At 38.6% G+C, this 21,479-nt stretch overlaps 2 protein-coding genes across 6 annotated transcripts in view; one reads left to right on the top strand and one right to left on the bottom strand.

Moving 5' to 3' along the window:
- Window positions 1-3,682: 3,682 nt before the first annotated feature.
- The window catches only part of CDC20B (cell division cycle 20B), a 65,716-nt gene continuing 47,919 nt past the window's right edge, over window positions 3,683-21,479 (top strand). The window contains exons 1-2 of the mRNA XM_036849027.1: window positions 3,683-3,913; window positions 4,212-4,274. Of these exons, the coding sequence (XP_036704922.1) occupies window positions 3,851-3,913; window positions 4,212-4,274 (126 nt within the window). The 5' untranslated portion in view covers window positions 3,683-3,850. The remainder of the gene's footprint in view (window positions 3,914-4,211; window positions 4,275-21,479) is intronic.
- On the bottom strand, window positions 10,486-15,209 carry GPX8 (glutathione peroxidase 8 (putative)). 5 transcript variants are annotated; one of them, XR_005019466.1, is made up of 4 exons: window positions 15,125-15,209; window positions 14,972-15,038; window positions 14,116-14,377; window positions 10,486-11,096 (listed from the first exon to the last, which is right to left on the bottom strand). XR_005019466.1 is itself a non-coding variant. In XM_036849030.1 (3 exons), the coding sequence occupies exons 1-3, from the start codon at window positions 15,173-15,175 to the stop codon at window positions 10,933-10,935; spliced, it is 477 nt and encodes a 158-aa protein (XP_036704925.1). In that variant the 5' UTR covers window positions 15,176-15,199; the 3' UTR covers window positions 10,486-10,932. The 5 variants fall into 5 exon arrangements, 4 of the variants coding, with proteins under 4 accessions (XP_036704925.1, XP_036704923.1, XP_036704924.1 ...); XM_036849030.1 differs by lacking the exon at window positions 14,972-15,038 and having other exon boundaries at window positions 15,125-15,199; XM_036849028.1 differs by having other exon boundaries at window positions 14,116-14,380; window positions 14,972-15,197.

Below are 21,479 nucleotides of genomic sequence, written 5' to 3'. Positions count from 1 at the left end.
GTGTCCTTCCCTTCCTTTCCCCTCGCCCCTCCGCAGTGAGGGAAGTCCCCCTTCATCCAGCGTCCCCTCCTGTCCCACGCAGGCTGGAGCTGGATACATGCCCGTCAGCGTGGCGCTTTCCCCACCCACCACCTGGCGGGGCACGTGCCCCGGGGACCGTTGGAGCGAACCCCAACCGTCCCTTTTGTCCAGTAAGGAGCGCGCAGGGAGGGTCGGGCTGGCGCGCGGGAGCTGGGGGCGCGAGCCGGGCTGGCTGGCGCAGGGCAGGTGGGGCGCCCGGGGGAGGTCGGGCCGGGACGCGGGACCAGCCTCCAGCCCGGCGGGAGGAGCAGCGGCCCGAGGGACGCGACAACCGACCGTTGGAGTTGGGGATGAGGAGCTCTCCGGTTTGCATTTCTGGAAAGCAATTGAACTCAGTGAAGTAGAAAAAGCAAGTTGCAAAACCGATAAGTATAGTAAGATCCCATTTATGTAGAAAGATTCACAGCGCCAAATTATCTGTGTGTACGTATGTAAATGCCCTGGAAAAGGTCTGACGATGCTCTGGGGAAAGGAGTAGCTTGGGAGAGCGGATGGAGGGAGCTTACTTTGTACGTTGTACATTTCTGAGCTATTTAACATTATAGCATGAAAATGTGATCATGTAATTGAAAAAAAAATCTGCATTTGGGAAGCTTGGCTATCCATTTGCTTCCCATAGGTAGGGACCTGCTCAGACTCAGAGCACCGGCAAGAGATGAGTCAGGAAAAGCTTCTTCCCACTCGCCCTTCTCTCTGCCTCACTACTCTACCTGTTTCCCCCTCACCTTCTTATTCGAAGTCTTTCCAAGTGGCCTTTGCCCTTGCTGAGGAGTCCTCACAGCCTTTCTCATTATTACAAATCTACCTTCCAAACCCACTCTCAAAGAGGAAACATTTTGAAAACAGGTAATTACTCACAGGCACCTGAACATTTGAACTAGCCATTACTCCTAAAACATATTTGATACAAATTAAGATAAAATGTTTATAGAATATATCTATTTTCTCCTAAACAGGTGTACCATAGTTTGTCTATTTGTATAACCACATGATGTTAATTTTTTTATTTTAAGTTTTCATTTTGAACTAACTTGACTTAGAAAAAGTTACAAAAATGGTACAAAGAATCCCATTGTATCCTTCACCCAACTTCCCTAAATATTACCACTTAACCGTAATAAATGATTATATACAGGAAATTAGTATTACTATTACTCTATTAACTAATCTACAGATATTATTCACATTTTTACAATTATTCAACAAATGTCCTTTTTTTTTTTCTGGTCTAGGTTTCAATCCAGGATCTCATAATGCATTCAGTTGTCATGTCTACTTAGTTTCTTCTGATCTGTGACAGTTTCTCAGTCTTTCTTCATGACTGACCCTTTCGAAGAGTACTACTGGCCAATTATTTTGGGGATGTCCTTCAATTTGGGTTTGTTTAGTATTTTCTCATTATTCAAGTTATAGTTTTTTTTTGGCAAAAATATCACAGAGGTAATATTGTACCCTTCCCAGTACATTATATCAAGAGACACATGATATCCGTGTGTCATTAATGGTGACCTTAATTGATTACTTTGTTAAGGTGGTGTCTGCCAGGTTTGTCCAATGAAAAGCTGTAATTTTTCTTTTTGTATTTAATCATAGGAGGCAAACATCCTCATCATATGCACACCAGTTTTAGCATTCATGGCTCCTGACTGAGACAGTAGGTGGTGTTTGCCAAATGGTGATTTTTCTGTTGACATTATTCTGGTGTTAAATTTCAGTCTGAATATTTAAATGCACAATAACTTTTAAAAGGAAGATTTTGACTAATATTTTTCTACTTTACACTAGGGGGGAAAAGGCATTTGGAGGCTGTGTGATATGCCATGGAATTAGTGGCTAAAATGGAATTATTGAATGTATTACTTATAGATAACTGAATTCTAAATGAATAATTCACTATTCTTAGTACTTGTAAGGAACATGGGATCTGAAATCCCAATTTACATGAATTTACAAGCTCATTAATCGAATTGGTTTTTATACTCCCATGTTTGTACCCATTCTTATAAATGGGTGAACATAAAATGGTATTTTAAATAGAACTAAGATTAGAAGTTTTAAATTTTATTTCAATGTATTGCTATTTTTAGTTGGTATTGAAAACTAATCCTTTAAATCAACAATACTTCTGACTCTTATCCAACAATATTTCACTTTACTTAGCCTCAATGTTTGCTGAAAGTATTTACTGGAAGTTGGAATGAGTATCCTTTGAATGCACTGCAAGGAAAGTGGAATTCTTGTGGGTGAAACTTAGAGATCTTTTAATCCGAAGGTTATTTGACTAGCAAGCATTTTGATAAATCTCATTTGAAGATTAAGTTACCCTGTGCAGCGTTTCCTCTAACCCTTTATCACTGTAAATGGAAAACTGGTCTAAGACTGGATCTTAGCCTTGATGCTATTTTTATTTCAGTATGAAGAAAAGCAGGAGAAATGAGTTTAGATTTTAAAAATCACTGACCCTTTTGACTACCTGATATCTATTAACCCTTCCCCCCTCCCCAAATGCACAAACCTACATGTTGCATTAGAGGGAAAGCAATCCAATGTCAGTTGGGGGGGGGGTGAAGAGGAGGGAGGAGGTAATGAGGGGGGAAAAGCAGGCTGCCAGACTGTCAGAGGTTTCCCAGACAGTTTCCCCTCCTGCCATACGGCACAGCTCTCCTCTCCTGGCAGCTCAGGTGTGCACAGCCCATCTGGCTCCTTGTCATTTCCCTCAAACCCCTCCCTCAACCCCCAATATCATCCTCTCCTTTATCACTTAGCCCCCAGTCTGCTCAGCTTTCTTGCTGGGTCTTTCACTCCCTATCAGGTCCTCCCCGTCACTGGCCGTTTCGCCAACTTTCACTAACCATTGTTAGGGGAGAAAGCTCAGAAGCTGAAGTGAGAGAACCTGACCACTGCCAAATGGTTAGAGCAAAGAAGAATTTCTTGAATAAATATGTCAATGATTCCCGCCCCCCCTTTCTCATTAGCATAGAAATCTTGCCACGTTTTCTTGTCCGTTTGAAGATGGAGGAAGAGCTGATGACACGTTGAGGGAACACGCCTAGACTCAGTAGCTTTAAGCAAAGGGTGATTAGCGTCAAAGGAGAGGAGGCCGGAGAGTTATGCACCCCTCCGATCCCTCAGAGGCAGAGGCAGGATGGTGGGGCTGGAGAATGAGAAGTGGGGGCCGAGGAAAAGAGAGCAGGGTTCGTTATTACAGAACATTTTTGTTTCTAAAATGGAAAGAACGTGAAATCCCAGAACCCGCTTCTTCGCCCGCCAACCGCCTTGCCTCCTGCAGCTGTCCAGCCCTCCGCTCCTGGCCCGGCTCAGGCCCGCCACCGCTCGCGGCAAAGCTTGGCGCTCCTGCGCGCGCCTCTGCGGACAAAGAGCTGGAGGCTGCGGGGCGCGGCCGCCGGCCGGGAGGGGGAGAGAGAGAGAGAGAGAGAGAGAGAGGAGAGGACCCAGGCGCGCGCAGGGGGAATCCCTCCCGGGCTCTGACGTCACCGCAGCGCCGGCCAATGAGAAGCCGGAGAGGGGGATTCCCGCTCTGGCTGCCGCCCCGCCGGCTTTTTAAACCGTACCCTGGGGAAAGCCCGCTGGGAGCGGTGGGAGGAGTGGGGAAAAATGGGAGGTTAGGGGTGAAGTATGATCGTCCTGCGGGACAAGACTCCAGAGGTTTGACGATTAAGCGTCAAGACTGGCTTTGAACTGGGGGGCAAAACCAAAAGCGTTCGAGGAGAGGCTACACTCCAGCCAGGTAGGGCAAACTCCTCCAGAGATGGAGTGGAAACTTGAGCGCACCGCCCGGAGGAGGGTCCGGACCGAAGAAGAGATCCTATGGGTGAGTAACGCCCTTTTGTTTCCTCGCCCCAACTCCCTAAAGGGACTTCTTGTCGAAGGCACCGTTTATAATACCTGTTTAGGACCAACAGGTAGTTCAAAACTCTAAATCCTGATTTTAATTTTGAGTTGTGTAATTTAGTTATATTCTGGAGGTGCCTGTTTTCTTTCAAAAAAAAAAATGTATGTAGTTTGAATGAATGTAGTTTGACTAAGTAAGGATCTAGAAACATTCCACGCCTAATATTATGCTTTTCCTAAACAGTTTCTATTCATATATGTTGTCTGTATTTTCAAAGGAGGAGGTCATGCGGGTGCTCGCCAAAGACATGAAACAGAAGAGAGGTCAAGATTCTCCCAAGGTGAGTGTCCAGTGCTTACTCCAGTTCTCTGTCTTGAATATGACCTCGAACAAACTAATTCTTGCTAAAGATATTTGCTGGAAGTATGAATTGGTCTGAAAATATGAAAAATTAAAAAAATCTCACACTATCACTAACTACAGTCTATATATTAAAGAGTCTATATATTACAACATTTTTGTAAGAAACTGAAGATCTCTGACTGACAAATAATGGTAATCATTTTAATCTGAATGTTACGTTCTAGTTTTTGCCTCTACAGCAAAAGATGACGCTTGGATGTGTCAGGTAGGCAGTGCATCTTTAGCTGGCTGTTATAATTTCATTTTAACAGTTGCTAGTTGCACTCCCCTCTGTTGCGTTCATAAGCTTGCCCCCCAAAGGAACGGAAATGGTGCTATCTTGTGGTCAAGAGGAGAAGTGGCATAATCTACCGGCCCTTAGGTTAATAACTTAACAGTTGATCCCATGTAGTACTTTTTCACCTTGAAAGTCCGAACACAAAGGCCTTTAGCTTCTCTTGTAATCAGTGTAAATCATTATCATGATTCACCTTGCTTCTCTCTAGGCTAAATAGTTCACATTCCTTTAGTCTTTACTTATAGATTTTAGTTTCAAACCCATCACCAGTTTTATAGATTTTTTTCTAGACCTTCTTTAAATTTTCCTGTATTTAATTGGTGACACAATAAATTGAACACATAACTTTCAGAATGCAAAGACTAATAGCCTTTGTAGCCGGAGAAAACAAATGACATTTGACTCCTAAAATTCCCTAAATACTTTAATATTTATTTTTCCCAAACAAAGCTGAAGATTTGTCTTGCCTACCTTTTGTATCACCATGACTCCTAGATATTTGACTACCTGATATAGACAACTGGTCTTTTCGTCAGTAAATAGAAGTAATGGGAAAAGCTACAGTTATGTATAACTTTGTTAATTCACTTGTATAGCAGTATCCGAGCCTTTAATTTGTAAAAGCTAAGTGGAAGTATTTTGAAAGTTTTCTTTTTAAGTTTTTGAATAGATTAAATAAAATATTTGTTTTATTTCTTATAATATTTTTGGAGGAACAGGTTTTGTCTGTAAGTTTTCTTTAATGTGACTATTAAGATGAAAGTTCTGCCACTGTTTCATGTTACAAATTTAGCCTCAGTGACTTTATGGGCCATGAAAAGCAGCGGTGACCTGAATCAGGTAGGCAGTGTATTGTTAGCTGGCTGCTTTGGGTCAATTCAGCAGCCACAACTACCCTGCCACTTGCTTCTGGATAAATTCTTCTTGTTAACGAAGTACACTGGTTACCTGTGTGTGATGGGTTGGCAGTGTATTGTTAGCTGGTTGAATATGTGAATGGCATCAGCTAACATGCAACTGCTATCTTATTGCATGTACAATGAACATCAGAGTATAATTAAATCTGTAAGTAATATGTGTGTATGTTTGTGTGTACGTGTACTTTTTACCATGAACCGGGTCACTCTTTACCATAATGCTTATTACTACTTTTCAGTTATAATACAACAAACAGCTTTATAATGATGAAGAAACTACTCCAGTTAATTATTTTAAAAATTTCAGGTAATATTCTGGAGTCTTTAATACTTGTAGACAGTATTAAAGTATTTGTGAAATTATATATTTATTTTAAATATAAAATTTAAAATATAATGACAATTTGGAATGGAAAACCTAAAATGTTTCCTCAAATTTTCAACTAAGTCTTTAGAATTCTTTCTGGATGATTAGTTTCTTAATTTGACATTAGAGTAGGTCTCATTTACCATGTGTGTGTACAGCTAAAGGGAGAATTGAGGTAACTTTCCAGATGAGTCAGTCAACTAAAACATTTTCACTTGAATATCAAGAGAATTGGGGATTTTGGGGGTTAGGGGATGGGGCTGAATTGTTTGGAAGATTTGCCTTGAGTCTTCATTTTCTGTAAAATCACAGACTCATACAGTGTTTGGAAGAGAGCATGATATTTAGTTTGTGAAGGGGGAGAACTGACCGCACAATATAATTTAAAATATTTTCTCATTCCCTTGGAGGCCATTTTGACTCATGGAGCCGTGTCAGGTGTGTGCTGGGTCCCAGACACACTGTGGTTGTATAAACATTTGCAGCAAGTTCATGGAACTGACTTTGGTGGTCTGGTCAATTATTAACACCCTAAATGAGAAGTGAGAAATGTATCACATTCTCTACTGCATTGGATTATAAGTTATGGGTAAAATTAAATTCCTACCTTATTTAAATGTAAATATTTCTAGAACCATGGGTTAAAGAGATACCTATAATTTGATTCTTATGCATTTTGCTACTTTCAAATCTCATCCTCTTTTTGTTGTTGCCTAGTATCATTCCATTTTCAGCATCTTTGTGTTTAAGTATTCCTTTAATGTAAATATTGTTTTCATCTTGTTTTTTTTAAGGTTAAATTTCAACATGTTATTTTCTATAGAAAATCACTGATCTGTTGATAAAAATAAAACCTACTAAATTTAGAAGGCTTGTCCTTTGTGTTTTACTTTAAAAAAATTTTTTTACAGAGCAAGACGTAAAATGCCAACATTTATACTCAATAAACAGAATACATAGTTCAGTTCCTATTATTGAGATGATGAGAAAGGAGAGAAAGGATGGAGTGTAGTAAAGATAAATAAGGAGATCAATGGGTAAGGAGGCGATTGAATGTTTAAATTCAAAAAGAAATTGTTTTTGTAAGAGTGAGAAGGAAAGAGAGGGATCCACACTTGGGATGTCAGAGGAAGAGAAGACGGAAGTGGGTTGAAAAAAAGAGGAGGAGGGAGGCAAAGCTGGTTGGAAGTATCTTCTCTGGGGGCAGCCACTGCTGTTCATTGGTGCTTGGGATGTAATTGCTTCCCATCACACCCTCTGGAAAATGGCTCTCCCTCCCCCACCAGCCTCTGCCCCCAAAAGAGAATGCTTCCCTCCAAGGTGTGGCCTTAACGGTTCAGAGGGAGGAAGGAACAAGAAGAGTGGGAAGAAGTGTGATGTGTTAGTTTCTTGGTGTAACAGTTATTAGGATTTTATTATTCCCTGGGGAAGATGAAGTCAAGCTGAGGGATAAATACAGAGCGTCCCCATATTAGCTGCACCCAAACATGACATTTTTCTTTCAAAGGAACACGTTAGCAGGAATACACATGATTTTGTACAGGGATCACCCAAGACCTTCCCGCTCATATCGGGCAGTCTTGAAACAGTTAATATGTTTAAAGAAAATAAATGTAGAGAAATAGTTTTTGTTTTCCTTCTTAGACTTTGTCTATATATATATATATATTTTTTTTTTTTTTTCTTATTTTTTACTGGAGTGTTTTCCTACTTGAAATTACCTGCAGGCAATCCAGTTACGTTGTTAGATTATACTGTGATTATACAGTTATAATGTTAGCAGCTTTTCATAATTCAGTATAACTGCATATACATCCACGTTTATATATAACCTGTCAAAATAATATATTTGTAATAAAAATAAAGAGTATATGTGATATGTTTTTGCTTTAGATTTTTCTCTCTGGAGATCCTTATTACCATAAGTCTGATTTTAAAAATTTTGTTGTGCTGGAGCCAGCTTATCCTGGTCTGTGAGAATTGATTGTTAAATTTTCAGAAATTTTACAAGCCAGTTATCAAACCATTAGTAGATTAAAATTGACCATGTGGGAGCATTCACACCATGGAAATTGCAAATGCTGCAAATTGGGACTCCTCCTCCAGAGATCTGGTTGTTAAACATTTACCAGTCATCACTGTATATATGCTATATATACTATAGTTATTAAGAATTATGTATATGTACATATATACATACTATAGGTATGCTATAATTAGTATGCAATTTCAAAAATGAAGTACAATTTTTAGGGAATATTTCAGGCAAATTCATATTTATTCCACTCTGCAACACTCTGTATTTTTACCTCTGCCATAAGATGATGATTAGGAGTTAGTAGGAAGTACTCCTCCCCACTTCCCAAATTAAACAAACTTCGTCAATGAATTATTAACCACAGTTAAAAGCATTTGATTTTGTCCCTTTCCTTTGTCAGGAGGACAACTGCTGAATACTCTTTTATGGGATGCCTACTATTTTTGTTATACTTCTCAGTTCAGGCAGCTCGTAGCAGTTTATGTCCTGGACTTTTTGATGCTGAGATAGAGAAGGTATTGTGCTCAGTTCAAGAAAAATGCATTTTTTTTCTCTGTGTCTTTGCCTGATGGTATTCATATGAGACATTTGAGGTCTGGGTGGCAGCACATCAGCAAATGGCTCTCCTCCCTTTCCTCACACATAGCCTGGTTGTTACAGAACCCTGACTGGACACCTGTATGACACACTTTCAAATCCCTACCTGCCTTCCCTGCATACTCAGAGGGGCAAGAGGAGAGAATCAAGCCTAACCTAGTAGAGATTATAGGTTGAATAAGGCAACCAAGTTTGGAGATACATAAGTGAAAAACCCACTTTTTATGGCTTTGGAGAGAACTAGTGATTTGGGGCAGGATGGACATCCCAGCTGCGTTCTCTGGGAGAGTCCTGGTCGTCCCCCAGCGCATTGCCCTCTGTCTGGCAGTGGGGTGTCTACGTAACCTCTGTGGTCCTGGCAGATACACTTCTGCTCACACCCCGATTGTGAGCACATAAACACCCCCGCCGTCCCAGAGCACTGATATGAACTCATGGAAGTCGTAAGCGGGGGTAAACAGCAAGAGTGTTCCAGAAGCAACACTTGGAGGGATTATCCTAAATAAAATTTTGCTTAGAGTCCCAGAATTCAAATTGCTAACAGGCTTTCGGGGGCAAGCTTGCAAAAGGCAGATAGACTAGTGAGGTGGCTTCCATTTCTTAAACAACAATCCAGGTTAGTACTGATTCCTGATCACTTGAAAGACCTTGGGAACTTGGAAGGGGCTTTTTGTTCACTTTGACCCCACCCGCAATTTATAGGTGAGGAAACTGAAAAGTAGTTGAGCTTGGCCCAAGGCCCTGCCGCTGGTGAGAGGTAGAAGCGGGCTTTGCTCCCACAGTGACCACCATTCTTTTTTTTTTTTTTTAATGTCTTTTTTATTGTGGTAAAAGTCACATAATATAAAACATACTATTTTAACCATATTGACTGCTATTCTTGAGGTGCCTCTGCACATCCTCTTGACCTGAGTGGAACCACACCTCCACCCCCATCAGAGAGCTTACTAAATACATTCAGAGCTGGGGGTTGGACATATATGTTGAAGTAGAAGGTATTCCGGGAAATACATTTGATTTTTTTAAGACCTTTAAACACTTTTGCAGAATTATTTACTGAGGTGGCACTACTGATTTCACCATAAAAAAGAATCTTCACTTTCACTCATCAGGTCAGAATTGGAGAGCCAATTCCCAGTTATTTAGATTGGGTCTTCCTTCTTAGCCAAATTCTACATGACTGTTTTTTCACATTTTTTTTTGGCTCCAGTATTCCTGTTTAATTCCTTTATGAAATGAATATATATTTCATGGGGCAATAATTAACCTTCATCAACTTGGCAGGTTGCTTTTTTAGCCAATAATTAGAAGGCTGACAAAACGTAAAGATCAGGACTTTGGGAGAAAAGGTATGTTGTGACTCTTTCAAAAGGCTCAGTGATTGCTGATGTTTCTAAGACTCATGTAGTTGCAATCACTCCCTTTTCTTCATTAAGAGTTTTGACTGTTTGCAGTTGATTCTTCTTATTACAGCCATGAGAATGATGCAGCATTGAATTCTTTCCAAATGGCTAATCTAGTCTGACTAGATTAGCAACCAAAATTAACCTGTAAGGAACCTTTAAGGAATTAACCTGTAGAGAATTAGCCAAAACCTGTAAGGAATTAACCTGTAAGGAATTTATCAAAATTAACCTGAAGGGGAATCAAGCTGAATGTTCATATACTCATGGCTTTTTCCTTACACTTGGGATTTTCACTCAAAAATACAGACTGACTCAAGTGTTAATATTCTAATTATGGAATTTGAGTTGCTTCTAGAAAAAAATATTGAGAAAGATGAAGGCTTTTTCAAATATTGTGATAATGTCATTTATAAGTGACTATTTGGCCAGGTGTAGTAAAACATACCATGAACCTGTACTTAAAAAAAAACCCCAAAAAACCCAAAGTCCTGTACCTGAAACAAATAAAAATACATAAGGATTAGAATCTATATTTCACATTTTCAATGTTTATTTTGCTTTTTATTACATAAAAATAATCATTTATAATTAGTTACTCTGGAAATGTCACACAGTGTCTTGAATTCAAACAGTGGTCTAGTGTGTTGGCATTTCCATCAAGAACGACACTAGAAAATGTCAAGTCAGAGAATAGGATATTGAAGCACATTGGTGACTGTATTCTGAATTATTTAGTGTGGTCAGATGAAGTATTTAATATATTTCATTTAGAGTCTTTGGCTACTCTTCATTTTTGCTTTAGGTAACATCTCTATCGTGGGGACATTCATTACCAGTCACTGACAAGATAACATAAAAGGAAAGTCATCCTTCAGTGCCACATTTAATTGTCAGAGTATTTAAAATGGGATGAAACCCTCATGGAGACATTTCTGTATTCTGACTATTGCCTTAGAATGATTCAATGGCATTTTTATAGATCCTCTTTCTTTTTTATGATCATTTGTCTAATCAGAGCTGCTATCTCAGGCCTGATGATTTCAATGGGTTCCTCTGGCCTCCAAGATTTCACAACTTGACCTTCAGGGTTGACCAGATACTTCCAGAAATTCCATCTTGGTTCCTTCTTTGACGAATCTAAAATATCAGAATATATTTTCATGAGTAAATTCTTTGTCAAGATTTTCATTTTTGTCAGTATCTGCATAAATTACAACTTTAGAATCAAGTTCTAGGATTGTCATCATTTCAAAAACCAAACTAAACAAAAAGCAAAACACCCAAACAAAACAACTCAAAGTTTGTGTGACCAGATTTCTATATACTTGGTGACTTCACTGATGATTCTACTGACCTAGAATCAAGAAATGAAATAAATTAGTTTATTTTAGATTTGTTGATCTCCACCACAAAAAATTTACCCTGTCACTAGCTGAAAACTTTCAGTTTCTTAACATTTTTTTTAAGATAAAGTGATGTTCTAAATGTCTTTGGTAATAGGAATGTATGGATTACTTTTTGTAGTAAATATATATATGTTTTTAATATTGTTGCATATTATATAGTAAGGAATTCTAAATAATTGTAGATATCCTTTGATACATCTTAATTTAATAGGTAAGAAATGTAGAAGTTTTTTTCTATTTATATCATACAGGATTTGTGTGCATTATTATTGACTAACATGAGAAAAAATATAATTATTATGTGCCTAGTAATGTATGCTTAATGCTTTAAATGAATCCTCTCCTTTAATCTTTACAGCAACCCTGTAAACATTGGATATTATTATTATCCCCATTTTGCAGATGAGAAAAATGGAGGCCTGGACTCACAGTCACATGCTAGTGAGTGGTAGAGCCTGGATTGATATCTAGACCTTCCTATTTGCAGAGCTCGTGCTGTTAAAATAGGGGACATGACAAAGCAAACAGATATTAGGAGGAAGATGACAAATTCATTTTTGTACACAAGGAGATTCAGGTTATGTGGGACACCCAATCAGAGGAGGCTTCGGAGCTTAAGAGCAAGAGCTCACCCAGGGAAAGGGGACAGAGTAAGGAGAGCCCATGTGGATGTGGCAGAATCCTGAGGATCAGTAGAGTTAAGGGTGGAGGAAAAGAGGAACCTGCAAGGGAGGAAGAGAAGGGGCCAGAGTAGAAGTCACAGGCAGCGAGACCCACCAGGCTCAGGAGAGTTATGGAGTGAGAGGCCAAACACAGAGATCTAAGAAGGAAGCAGAGACAGGGAAGTGGAGAAAACAAATGTTAACTATCCTTTCAAAAACGTTGCTGATGAGGTAGGTAGAAGGAACACACTGCCTAGAGTTTTTAAAATTGAGGGATACTTTGCTTTATGCTGGGGAAAGAACAAATGCGGGAGCATAGGTTAAAAATAACGAATGAAAAGTAGCCTAATATTTACTTATATGTGTTTTATTTTGTGTACTGTGCCAAGCATTTACACTGGTTATTTCATTATTAATAGTGTTGCTGATTAGCTCAAACATCAGTGACTTGGTATGAACATCATATTATTAACTAAAGCCTTCTGAAAATCGCTTTGAAAAATAGCCATTTTCTATGATGGAAAATGTGTTTTTAAAGATAATGCCCATCAGGGCAGGGCTCTCTCTAGTCAGTGTAACATCTTCGTGTGAATTAGAAAAAGATACCCTTCCAGGTGGGGACAGTCCCTCGGCACATACCTTGCACTCGCCTGTGTTTCAGCCCCCGTTTGCCTCCTTACTCCTGTTTAGTGAACAACCTGTACACCTGTACAGAGCCATCTTGTTTGTGAGTGCATGATCAGGTACTGTCCATTCTGGCCAATTTTCAAAGATCTAATTTTCATTTGGCCGTCAACTCATAATCTTTGTCTCTGGAGCTTCATCTAACTTTAGTGAAACCTTAAATCACTGTTACCTTTTTGAGTTTTGAGTGGAGTTTCAGAAGCTTTTTTAGTGACAAAGGGGAAGAACCTAGAAGCTACTGTGCCCAAGTATTTGGCTGCTATAATTGAGAGATGATTACAGGGCACATGCTCTGGCTTTTTTTCCCCTGTGCACCCTGGAAATAAAAGGAATGAAGACCTCACTCTAGTTGCTATTCGTGGTGTTAGGCATTATATTGACTTTCCCTAGAAACTGAATATAATGTTTTTGGATGATTCTGATTTCATACTTAAATGAAATATTATAGAACATCATTAGCTGGTTTGTTTCATTGGAAGCTTGATTGCCTGGCTGAGGTCATGGTTTTAGCAAAACTCAAATTACCCACAGTGAAAATGACTGAGGCTGTCATCTATAAAAGTTAGATGAGAGGACATTAGCTGAATGTCCTTTAGAATAGTGTCTGCCACAGTGTAAGCTGTATGTGAATAAGTACTTTACTTTTATTATTAACACACGTAATCCTCCAGGCAATCTTAGGGGGTAGATAACGTCATTTTACGAGGAAACAGGCACAGGGAAATTATGTGCCTGAAGCCACCCAGCAAAAGTAAAAGAGCAGGGGTTTCAGCACAGACTGGGGCCAAAGTTTAGCTTTTAGTCACTATACTGCAGCATGTTTACGCTGGAAAATCTTTAAATAGGTTTCTGTAGCTAGCTTAATTACAGAGATAGCCTAACATTACCCTCCTCCAAAAAAAATCAAGATATATTGCTTTGAATTTTACCAAAAACCACCTGGCAAACAGATATTATTCACCCTTGAGGATAATATCTTAGATAAGTAAGGCAACATAAAATTAACCACAAAGATAAGTTCAACTAATAATGCTCAGCACTACTGATGTGGGATGTATAGCTTTAATACTGGGGAGGGATATTTGCCCACATGCTAGTTAAATGCGAATTAAAATATTTTGTGAAAATAGCCATGACCACACTTAAAGTAAATTCTTCAGGAAAATGATCATAAAAATAAAATACATTGGAGTAGATTTATTTTGCCATCCAAGAAGTTAAAACATTGATTTCAGGGAAGCATAACTTCTAGAAGGTCACAAAGGATGAGAATCTAGCTCTCTGATAGTTTTATAAAACTTTCCCACTAAAACATTTCAAATGAATATATTGTCCTGGTATATTTGTTTTAAAAATGAAAAGCAATTAAAAACATTAAATTGGTGAGGCAAGGTAGATATTTACCAACAAGAAATCTAAATGCAGGTTCTGCTTCAGGTCCTAGAATCTTAATCTTGTGGAAGATGGGGAATGTTACTCCGAAGTTATTTCTTGCAAAAGATACTACTTCCTTGCTTGGGCGGGGCTCCGATTCTCCAAACTGATTGCATGGAAAAGCCAAGACGCTGAAGTGGAATGGTCCAAACTCTTTGTGCAGTTCCTGCAGTGCTAAGTAATTTCTGTCTGTGAATTGGCAGTCACTAGCCACGTTTACAACTAGTGCAACCTCCCGGAAAAAGAAAAAAATCCAAACGGAAAGTGAAGCAAATAAAAGATTTAAAAAAATATTTGCAAGTAGTTAAAATCCTAAACCATTTTGGAGGAATACAACCTTTGATAGATGGTTATCTCATATTTTTAGATATACCCAATTCTGCTGAAAATCATAACGCGGATGCATGAGTTAAAACTCTGAAAAATCACGACCATTGAAAAAGCCCTATGTACTCAACTAAAGTTTTTTTTAAAAAATAAAAGATAAAATATGATTATTGATAGAGTGCTTTTTAATGTTGTTAGATTATGGAATTAATACTTTCATATTCACATTATATGGAATACTCCATATTCACATTACTAACTCTAAGAATTTCCTAAGCAACTTAAAGTATTAATCCAGCACTTAAAGCAAACAGTTAACATAAGCAGTTATCAATTAGAAGTATATAAACTGAGAGCTCTGATGGCTAAAGTGATATACTAATAACATTACTTTGAAGACTAAATTATAATATGACCGTTTAACAGTGAAAAATGGACTCTTAAGAGAATAAGCAGAGAGCACAAACAACAGAAATAAAAGTCAGAAGATGCAACTTACTTTGCCTTTAAACTTTTCCAGAGAAACCGTTCTTCCATTTGCATCTTTCACTTCGAATGTATAAAAGCTGTTGATTTTAGGTTTTAGGAATTTTAGTTGTAGAAGAAATAACATTACTGTACATAGAACCATAGACAGCAAAACTGCAAATACCTTTGCTTTGGGCCCTGAACATCTCAAAGGGTAGGCTGTGAGAGGCTCCATTTTGGATGATTCTAGAGGGAAGTCTCAGCAGGCTGGAATTCAAGGAGGAGCTGAAACTTGAAACCAGCTTAGTGTAACGGAAAGTCAGGAAGGACAGACTAGCTCCTCTCACTGCTGAGGAATAGAAAGACCTTTCTCAGATTGAGAACGGAGTGAAACTCCTGAATGAAGTAAAAAGCTCTAAAGAATATCAATGTATATATGATGTCAGTTGCAATTTTTGCTTGAAATATCAGGACATTTTTGGTAGCTTTTTAATATCGGCCCAACAAAGAAAATATTTCACCAGAAGATGGTGCCATTGTAACTTGAAAGCTGTGAGGTGCTCCCAGCAAGTGACTGGATGTAGGGAATTGGGTGTATAATACCCAGGAATAGTTCAGAGTGTCAATTAAATTGGTCTATTAGTATGACACATGATCTATAGGAATTTCATATTATATGTGTATATATAATGCATATGGCTTAAGCATGCTATATGAGTTCAAGGACTTTATAGTGAAAAGGGCAGTGACATTTCTGAAAAGGCTACTCGCTATGACCTCATCTAGCTAAGGCAATGCCAGGTGAATATAGTAAAAATAAATAGATTAAAAACAATGATGGCTCTAAAAAAACCCTCCTCTACCATAAAGCAAGCTATAGTTCAGTGATTTTTCAAATTTTTGATTATGATGCATAGAAAGAAATGCACTTTACAATATAGCTCAGTACATAGACAGGTGTAACTGAGAAGTTTCATTAAATGATACTTCCCCTTTGAACTGCGTTGCACCCTGGTCTATTGCATTTTTAAAACAGCCTGGTTCTGAACCATGAAAATGATTTCAAGGTTCACCAATGGCCTGCAAACTGTAGATAGAAAAATACTGAACTGTATAATAAAGCGGGACTTTAATAATTAAATAAGGTATTTCTACACTAAAGGCAAAAACACTCCATCCCCCATCCTACTTGGGTGCATCATCCAGTTGCTTATTATCTTCATTTTTTTCTGTGGCTGTCACTTTCTACAGGAGGCCTAACTTTGTTGAAAACTTTAGGGGCAGATTTGGAAAGGGAATTGAGGGCTGCATATCCTGAAATCCATGGTTCCTTTAGCCACCTTAGAAAATGCCCTGTTTAGGGCACACAGCAAGTTTTTTTTTTAACATCTTTATTGGAGTATAATTGCTTTACAATGACGCGTTAGTTTCTGCTTTATAACAAAGTGAATCAGCTATACATATACATATATCCCCATATCTCCTCCCTCTTGCATCTCCCTGCCACCCCCCCATCCCACCCCTCTAGGTGGTCACAAAGCACCGAGCTGATCTCCCTGTGCTATGCGGCTGCTTTCCACTAGCTAACGATTTTACATTTTGTAGTGTTTATATGTCCATGCCACTCTCTCACTTTTTCCCAGCTTACCCTTCCCCCTCCCCATATCCTCAAGTCCATTCTCTAGTAAGTCTGCATCTTTATTCCTGTCCTGCCCCTAGGTTCTTCATAACCATTTTTTTTTTAAGATTCCATATATATGTGTTAGCATATGGTATTTGTTTTTCTCTTTCTGACTTACTTCACTCTGTATGACAGACTCTAGGTTCATCCACCTCACTACAAATAACTCAATTTCGTTTCTTTTTATGGCTGAGTAATATTCCATTGTATATATGTGCCACATCTTTATCCATTCATCTGTCGATGGACACTTAGGTTGCTTCCATGTCCTGGCTATTGTAAATAGAGCTGCAATGAACATTGTGGTACATGACTCTTTTTGAATTATGGTTTTCTTAGGGTATATGCTCAGTAGTGGGATTGCTGGGTCATATGGTAGTTCTATTTTTAGTTTTTTAAGGAACCTCCATACTGTTCTCCACAGTGGCTGTATCAATTTACATTCCCACCAACAGTCCAAGAGGGTTCCCTTTTCTCCACACCCTCTCCAGCATTTATTGTTTGTAGATTTTTTGATGATGGCCATTCTGACTGGTGTGAGGTGATACCTCATTGTAGTTTTGATTTGCAGTTCTCTAATGATTAGTGACGTTGAGCATCTTTTCATGTGTTTGTTGGCAATCTGTATATCTTTTCTGGAGAAATGTCTATTTAGGTCTTCTGCCCATTTTTGGATTGGGTTATTTTTTTGATATTGAGCTGCAGGAGCTGCTTGTATATTCTGGAGATTAATCCTTTGTCAGTTGCTTCATTTGCAAATATTTTCTCCCATTCTGAGGGTTGTCTTTTTGTCTTGTTCATGGTTTCCTTTGCTGTGCAAAAGCTTTTAAGTTTCATTAGGTCCCATTTGCTTATTTTTATTTCCATTTCTCTAGGAGGTGGGTCAAAAACGATCTTGCTGTGATTTATGTCATGGAGTGTTCTGCCTATGTTTTCCTCTAAGAGTTTTATAGTGTCTGGCCTTACATTTAGGTCTTTAATCCATTTTGAGTTTATTTTTGTGTATGGTGTCAGAGAGTGTTCTAATTTCATTCTTTTACATGTAGCTGTCCAGTTTTCCCAGCACCACTTATTGAAGAAGCTGTCTGTTCTCCATTGTATATTCTTGCCTCCTTTATCAAAAATAAGGTGACCATATGTGCGTGAGTTTATCTCTGGGCTTTCTATTCTGTTCCACTGATTTATATTTCTGTTTTTGTTCCAGTACCATACTGTCTTGATTACTGTATCTTTGTAGTATAGTCTGAAGTCCAGGAGCCTGACTCTTCCACCTCCATTTTTCGTTCTCAAGATTGCTTTGGCTATTCGGGGTCTTTTGTGTTTCCATACAAATTGTGAAATTTTTTGTTCTAGGACACATAGCAGGTTTTGAATGAAGGTACTTTGTTCCACTAGGGTCTGACTGTTGGTGTTGTGGTAAGTTTCCAGAAAGCGCTAGAAAAGTGCACAGAATAATCTGAGAAGCTGTGAGAGTCCCTTCCCATCACCATTAGGTATTTGGAGCTTTAGAGGACATGCTAAGGAGGCTGTCAGCCCTGCTCTGGTCCCTGCTCCTGGGGTATGTGTTTGGAGGTAGCTGAGCAATGCCCACAGCTTAAGCACATAAACCTGTCAGAGAACATAAACCACTTCAGTCCCACTCTTGGGACCTGATAAGAATGGATACGAAAGAAAACTATTCTCTTGTAAATATAATTTCTAGTAAAAATTAAAAATACAAATACTAATACAAAATGTATTATATCACTTCTTAACTGTGATAACTTTACTTTGGTGCTCTCTAGCTGAGTTACTGAAAGAGACAAAGTGCCTGTGTTTATATTATCTCCGAACACTGCTATGTAGCTTAACTTCTCTGCCCTTGCTCCTCCAAGTCAGGTCCTTGTCTGCAGCACTGCCATCACCTGGGTGCTTGTTAGAAACACAGCCTTTCAGGCCCCATCCCAGCCTTTTCTGAATCAAAATCTGCATTTTTACAAGATCCCCTCATGACTCAAATGCACATTTAAGTCTGAGAAACTTTAGACCTCAATCTTTTTCTGGTTTGCAGAGCAACAAGCTTCTTTGGTTTCCCTTTATCTTCCACAGTAGATGTGTTTCGTGTCTCTGTGTCTACACTAGCTACTTTAACTCCGCAGGCTGTTTAAGCAAATAGCTTTAAAAGTTAATTCATAGAACCTGTTGTAATTTGAACCATGTAAACTCATTCCATTATAACTGTGCTTTGAGGGAGGAGACAGAGGGATAACTCTGGAAGGGATGTTGACGGACCATCTCCCAGGCAGGACTCCATAGGGTGATATTATTTTGATAAAATCATTATGCTAGCTTCTAGTCCATTGTTTTCTAAGAATCTCCCATTGAGTGATCCAGAGCTGAAAGGACTTGAGAAGGCCAATCTTATGCTGTATGAACTTACAAGAGATTGCTGTATAAGCCAGCATGCCAGTTTTTACAACCAGAAATAAAACAATTGTGCAGACCTGATGTTTCCTGTTCGTTTGACCAGAAAATTCACTCTATATGAAAACTACTTGGAAAGCTTAAGTAAGTCTCTTGTCAAGGACAAAATCAGATCAGAGCCAGTTTGTTAATTTTATGATTCTTAAGGCTTAGGAGCATGAGATATAAATATAAACATATGTGTATATATATATCTATGATATCTAAATATCCATACAGGCCCATTAACCAAACATTTAAGACAGTGGTTTGGAGAACACCCACCCTAGACAGTGGTGACCACAGATAGATTTTGGACCTTGCTAGAGTCTTTCTCTGTATATATTTGATTTCATCATCTCTCAGCTTTCTGGGGACCGTCATCATTGCTTACATGGTCTATACTAAGACCATCCTCAGATTATAAATAAATCCACATTGCAAATTTCTCTGCTTAGGGGATCATATGTTAGAAAACCCACCAGTGCTCTTTCAGAAGATCTAGAAAGGCTTCCTAAAGGAGGGGAAGACATTGATGGGGTTGAAGGTCAAGGTTAAGGGAAGCTACTGGGTCAAAAATGGGATAAAGCAGTGGACTCAGTCAACCAACTAAGGCACTGCAGAAGATACAATAAAGTGTAAGTGATGGAAGCAGCCTCACACAAGTATGAAATCAAGTTTGGAGACAAAACACACATGAAACAAGGGAACAATTATAAGGCAGCAAATAACCAAGTGCTAAAGAAATGACATGTTGGTAAGAGCTTTGTACTACCCATGATTCTAAATAAATAACATGTTTGTAGAAAGCTATTTTTAATATTTAATATATAAATATGCATATATTTATATTATAGGGGATCAAGTGTAGTATAAAGCTCTTTACAGACATTATGTAACAATTCTTTGAAATATGAAGTTAATAACTCACCCAGGATCACAGAACTAGTAAGTGGGACAACCAAGACTAGAGTTTAGGACTTTCAACTTCATAACCAAAATTATTTCAATGACATTGAACTATTTCTCTGTAATAGACAAAATATGTTTACTTAGAAGAAAATGTGATATGTGAGATTGCTGTAGTACTCTGGTGAAGGGGTTTTATTCATCACTAGATATTTAGATTTTTTTTAAAAGATTTTTTTTTTTTAATGTGGTACATTGTTTTTTAAGTCTTTATTGAATTTGTTACAATACTGCTTCTGTTTTATATTTTGGTTTTTTTGGCTGCGAGGCATGTGGGATCTTAGCTCCCCCACCAGGGATGGAACCCGCACCCCCTGCACTGGACCTCCAAGGAAGTCCCGACATTTAGTTTTATAAGAAATCACTGTAAGGGTCTGAAGAAGGGAGGGAATGGAGAACAACCAAAACCTTGGTCACGTGTACTGAAGTTATGTGGAAGGGGTCAGAGCCTGCAGAGCAACAAGTCAAGCTGAGAGATGATAGTGTCTTAACGAAGGCAACCTTGATGAGGGAGATAAGAAAGGAAGGGGTAGATGCTAAAGACACTCTGGAGCCCCCAGTGGCAGGTGTTGGCAATGCAGAATAAAGGATGTCTGACCTTGATTGTTTTTGCTTGGGTTGTATTGCTCCTTAGGATGAGGGGGCATTGGAAGTTAAAAAATGAGACGGTAAATATTTTGGTCTTCACGATCAATTTTAAATAATATTTAGACCCTGATTTCGAAATGTCCTGTGGACAGAATGCTGCTGTGTTGGGCTGCTGGTGGTGGGGCAGGTGGGAGGGGCAGACATTCAGAGGCCAAGGAAGAGCGGTTGGGGGGATATGCCTGAGAGCTAAGGACCATCTTTGTTACTTTTGTCTCTGCCATTAGGTTCTAGAAAGACCCTGGCATCACCAGCATATCTTTCTTTGGAATGTCTAGGTTTTTCCCACCCACTGAATATTTGTGTGTCAGATTATTTATCACTAGATATATATTTGTTTCTGTTTTCCCAGTTGTTTCATTTTGTTACTTCCTGACCTTATTTTTAACCTCTCTAGGTTCCTTTCTATTTATTTTTTGGCTCCGGTGCCCTGAATTCCTCCCGATTTAGTGTCAATATGATGTGAACTCTAAAGGTAAACAAGGCACACTGATGTGCTTGGAGTATCAAGTCATTCATCCCTTTTCCCTTCTTTGTCTTATTTTCCTTATCTTCCTCTTCCTCTCTATTAATAAATACTTGAGTCATTTAAAACTATGCGACAGGCATTTCCTCAGCAGGAGATAGATCCTGGAACAAAAGTTTAAAAACATTGAAGATGAAATACCACAACCTACAGCAGTGTTTCCTAAGCTGTAGTTATTTGCATACTGCCTCAGTGATTTGCCCTGTCTGCATACCATTTGTTAGTTACTTAACTTTTTTTGTCCAAATCGAGTCACTTATTTTACTCAAATTAATT

The sequence above is a fragment of the Balaenoptera musculus genome, chromosome 3 (assembly GCF_009873245.2).
Source record: "Balaenoptera musculus isolate JJ_BM4_2016_0621 chromosome 3, mBalMus1.pri.v3, whole genome shotgun sequence".
NCBI lineage: Eukaryota > Metazoa > Chordata > Mammalia > Artiodactyla > Balaenopteridae > Balaenoptera > Balaenoptera musculus.
Note: the sequence above shows the minus strand (reverse complement) of the source record. Positions and strands in the feature narration are given on the sequence as shown.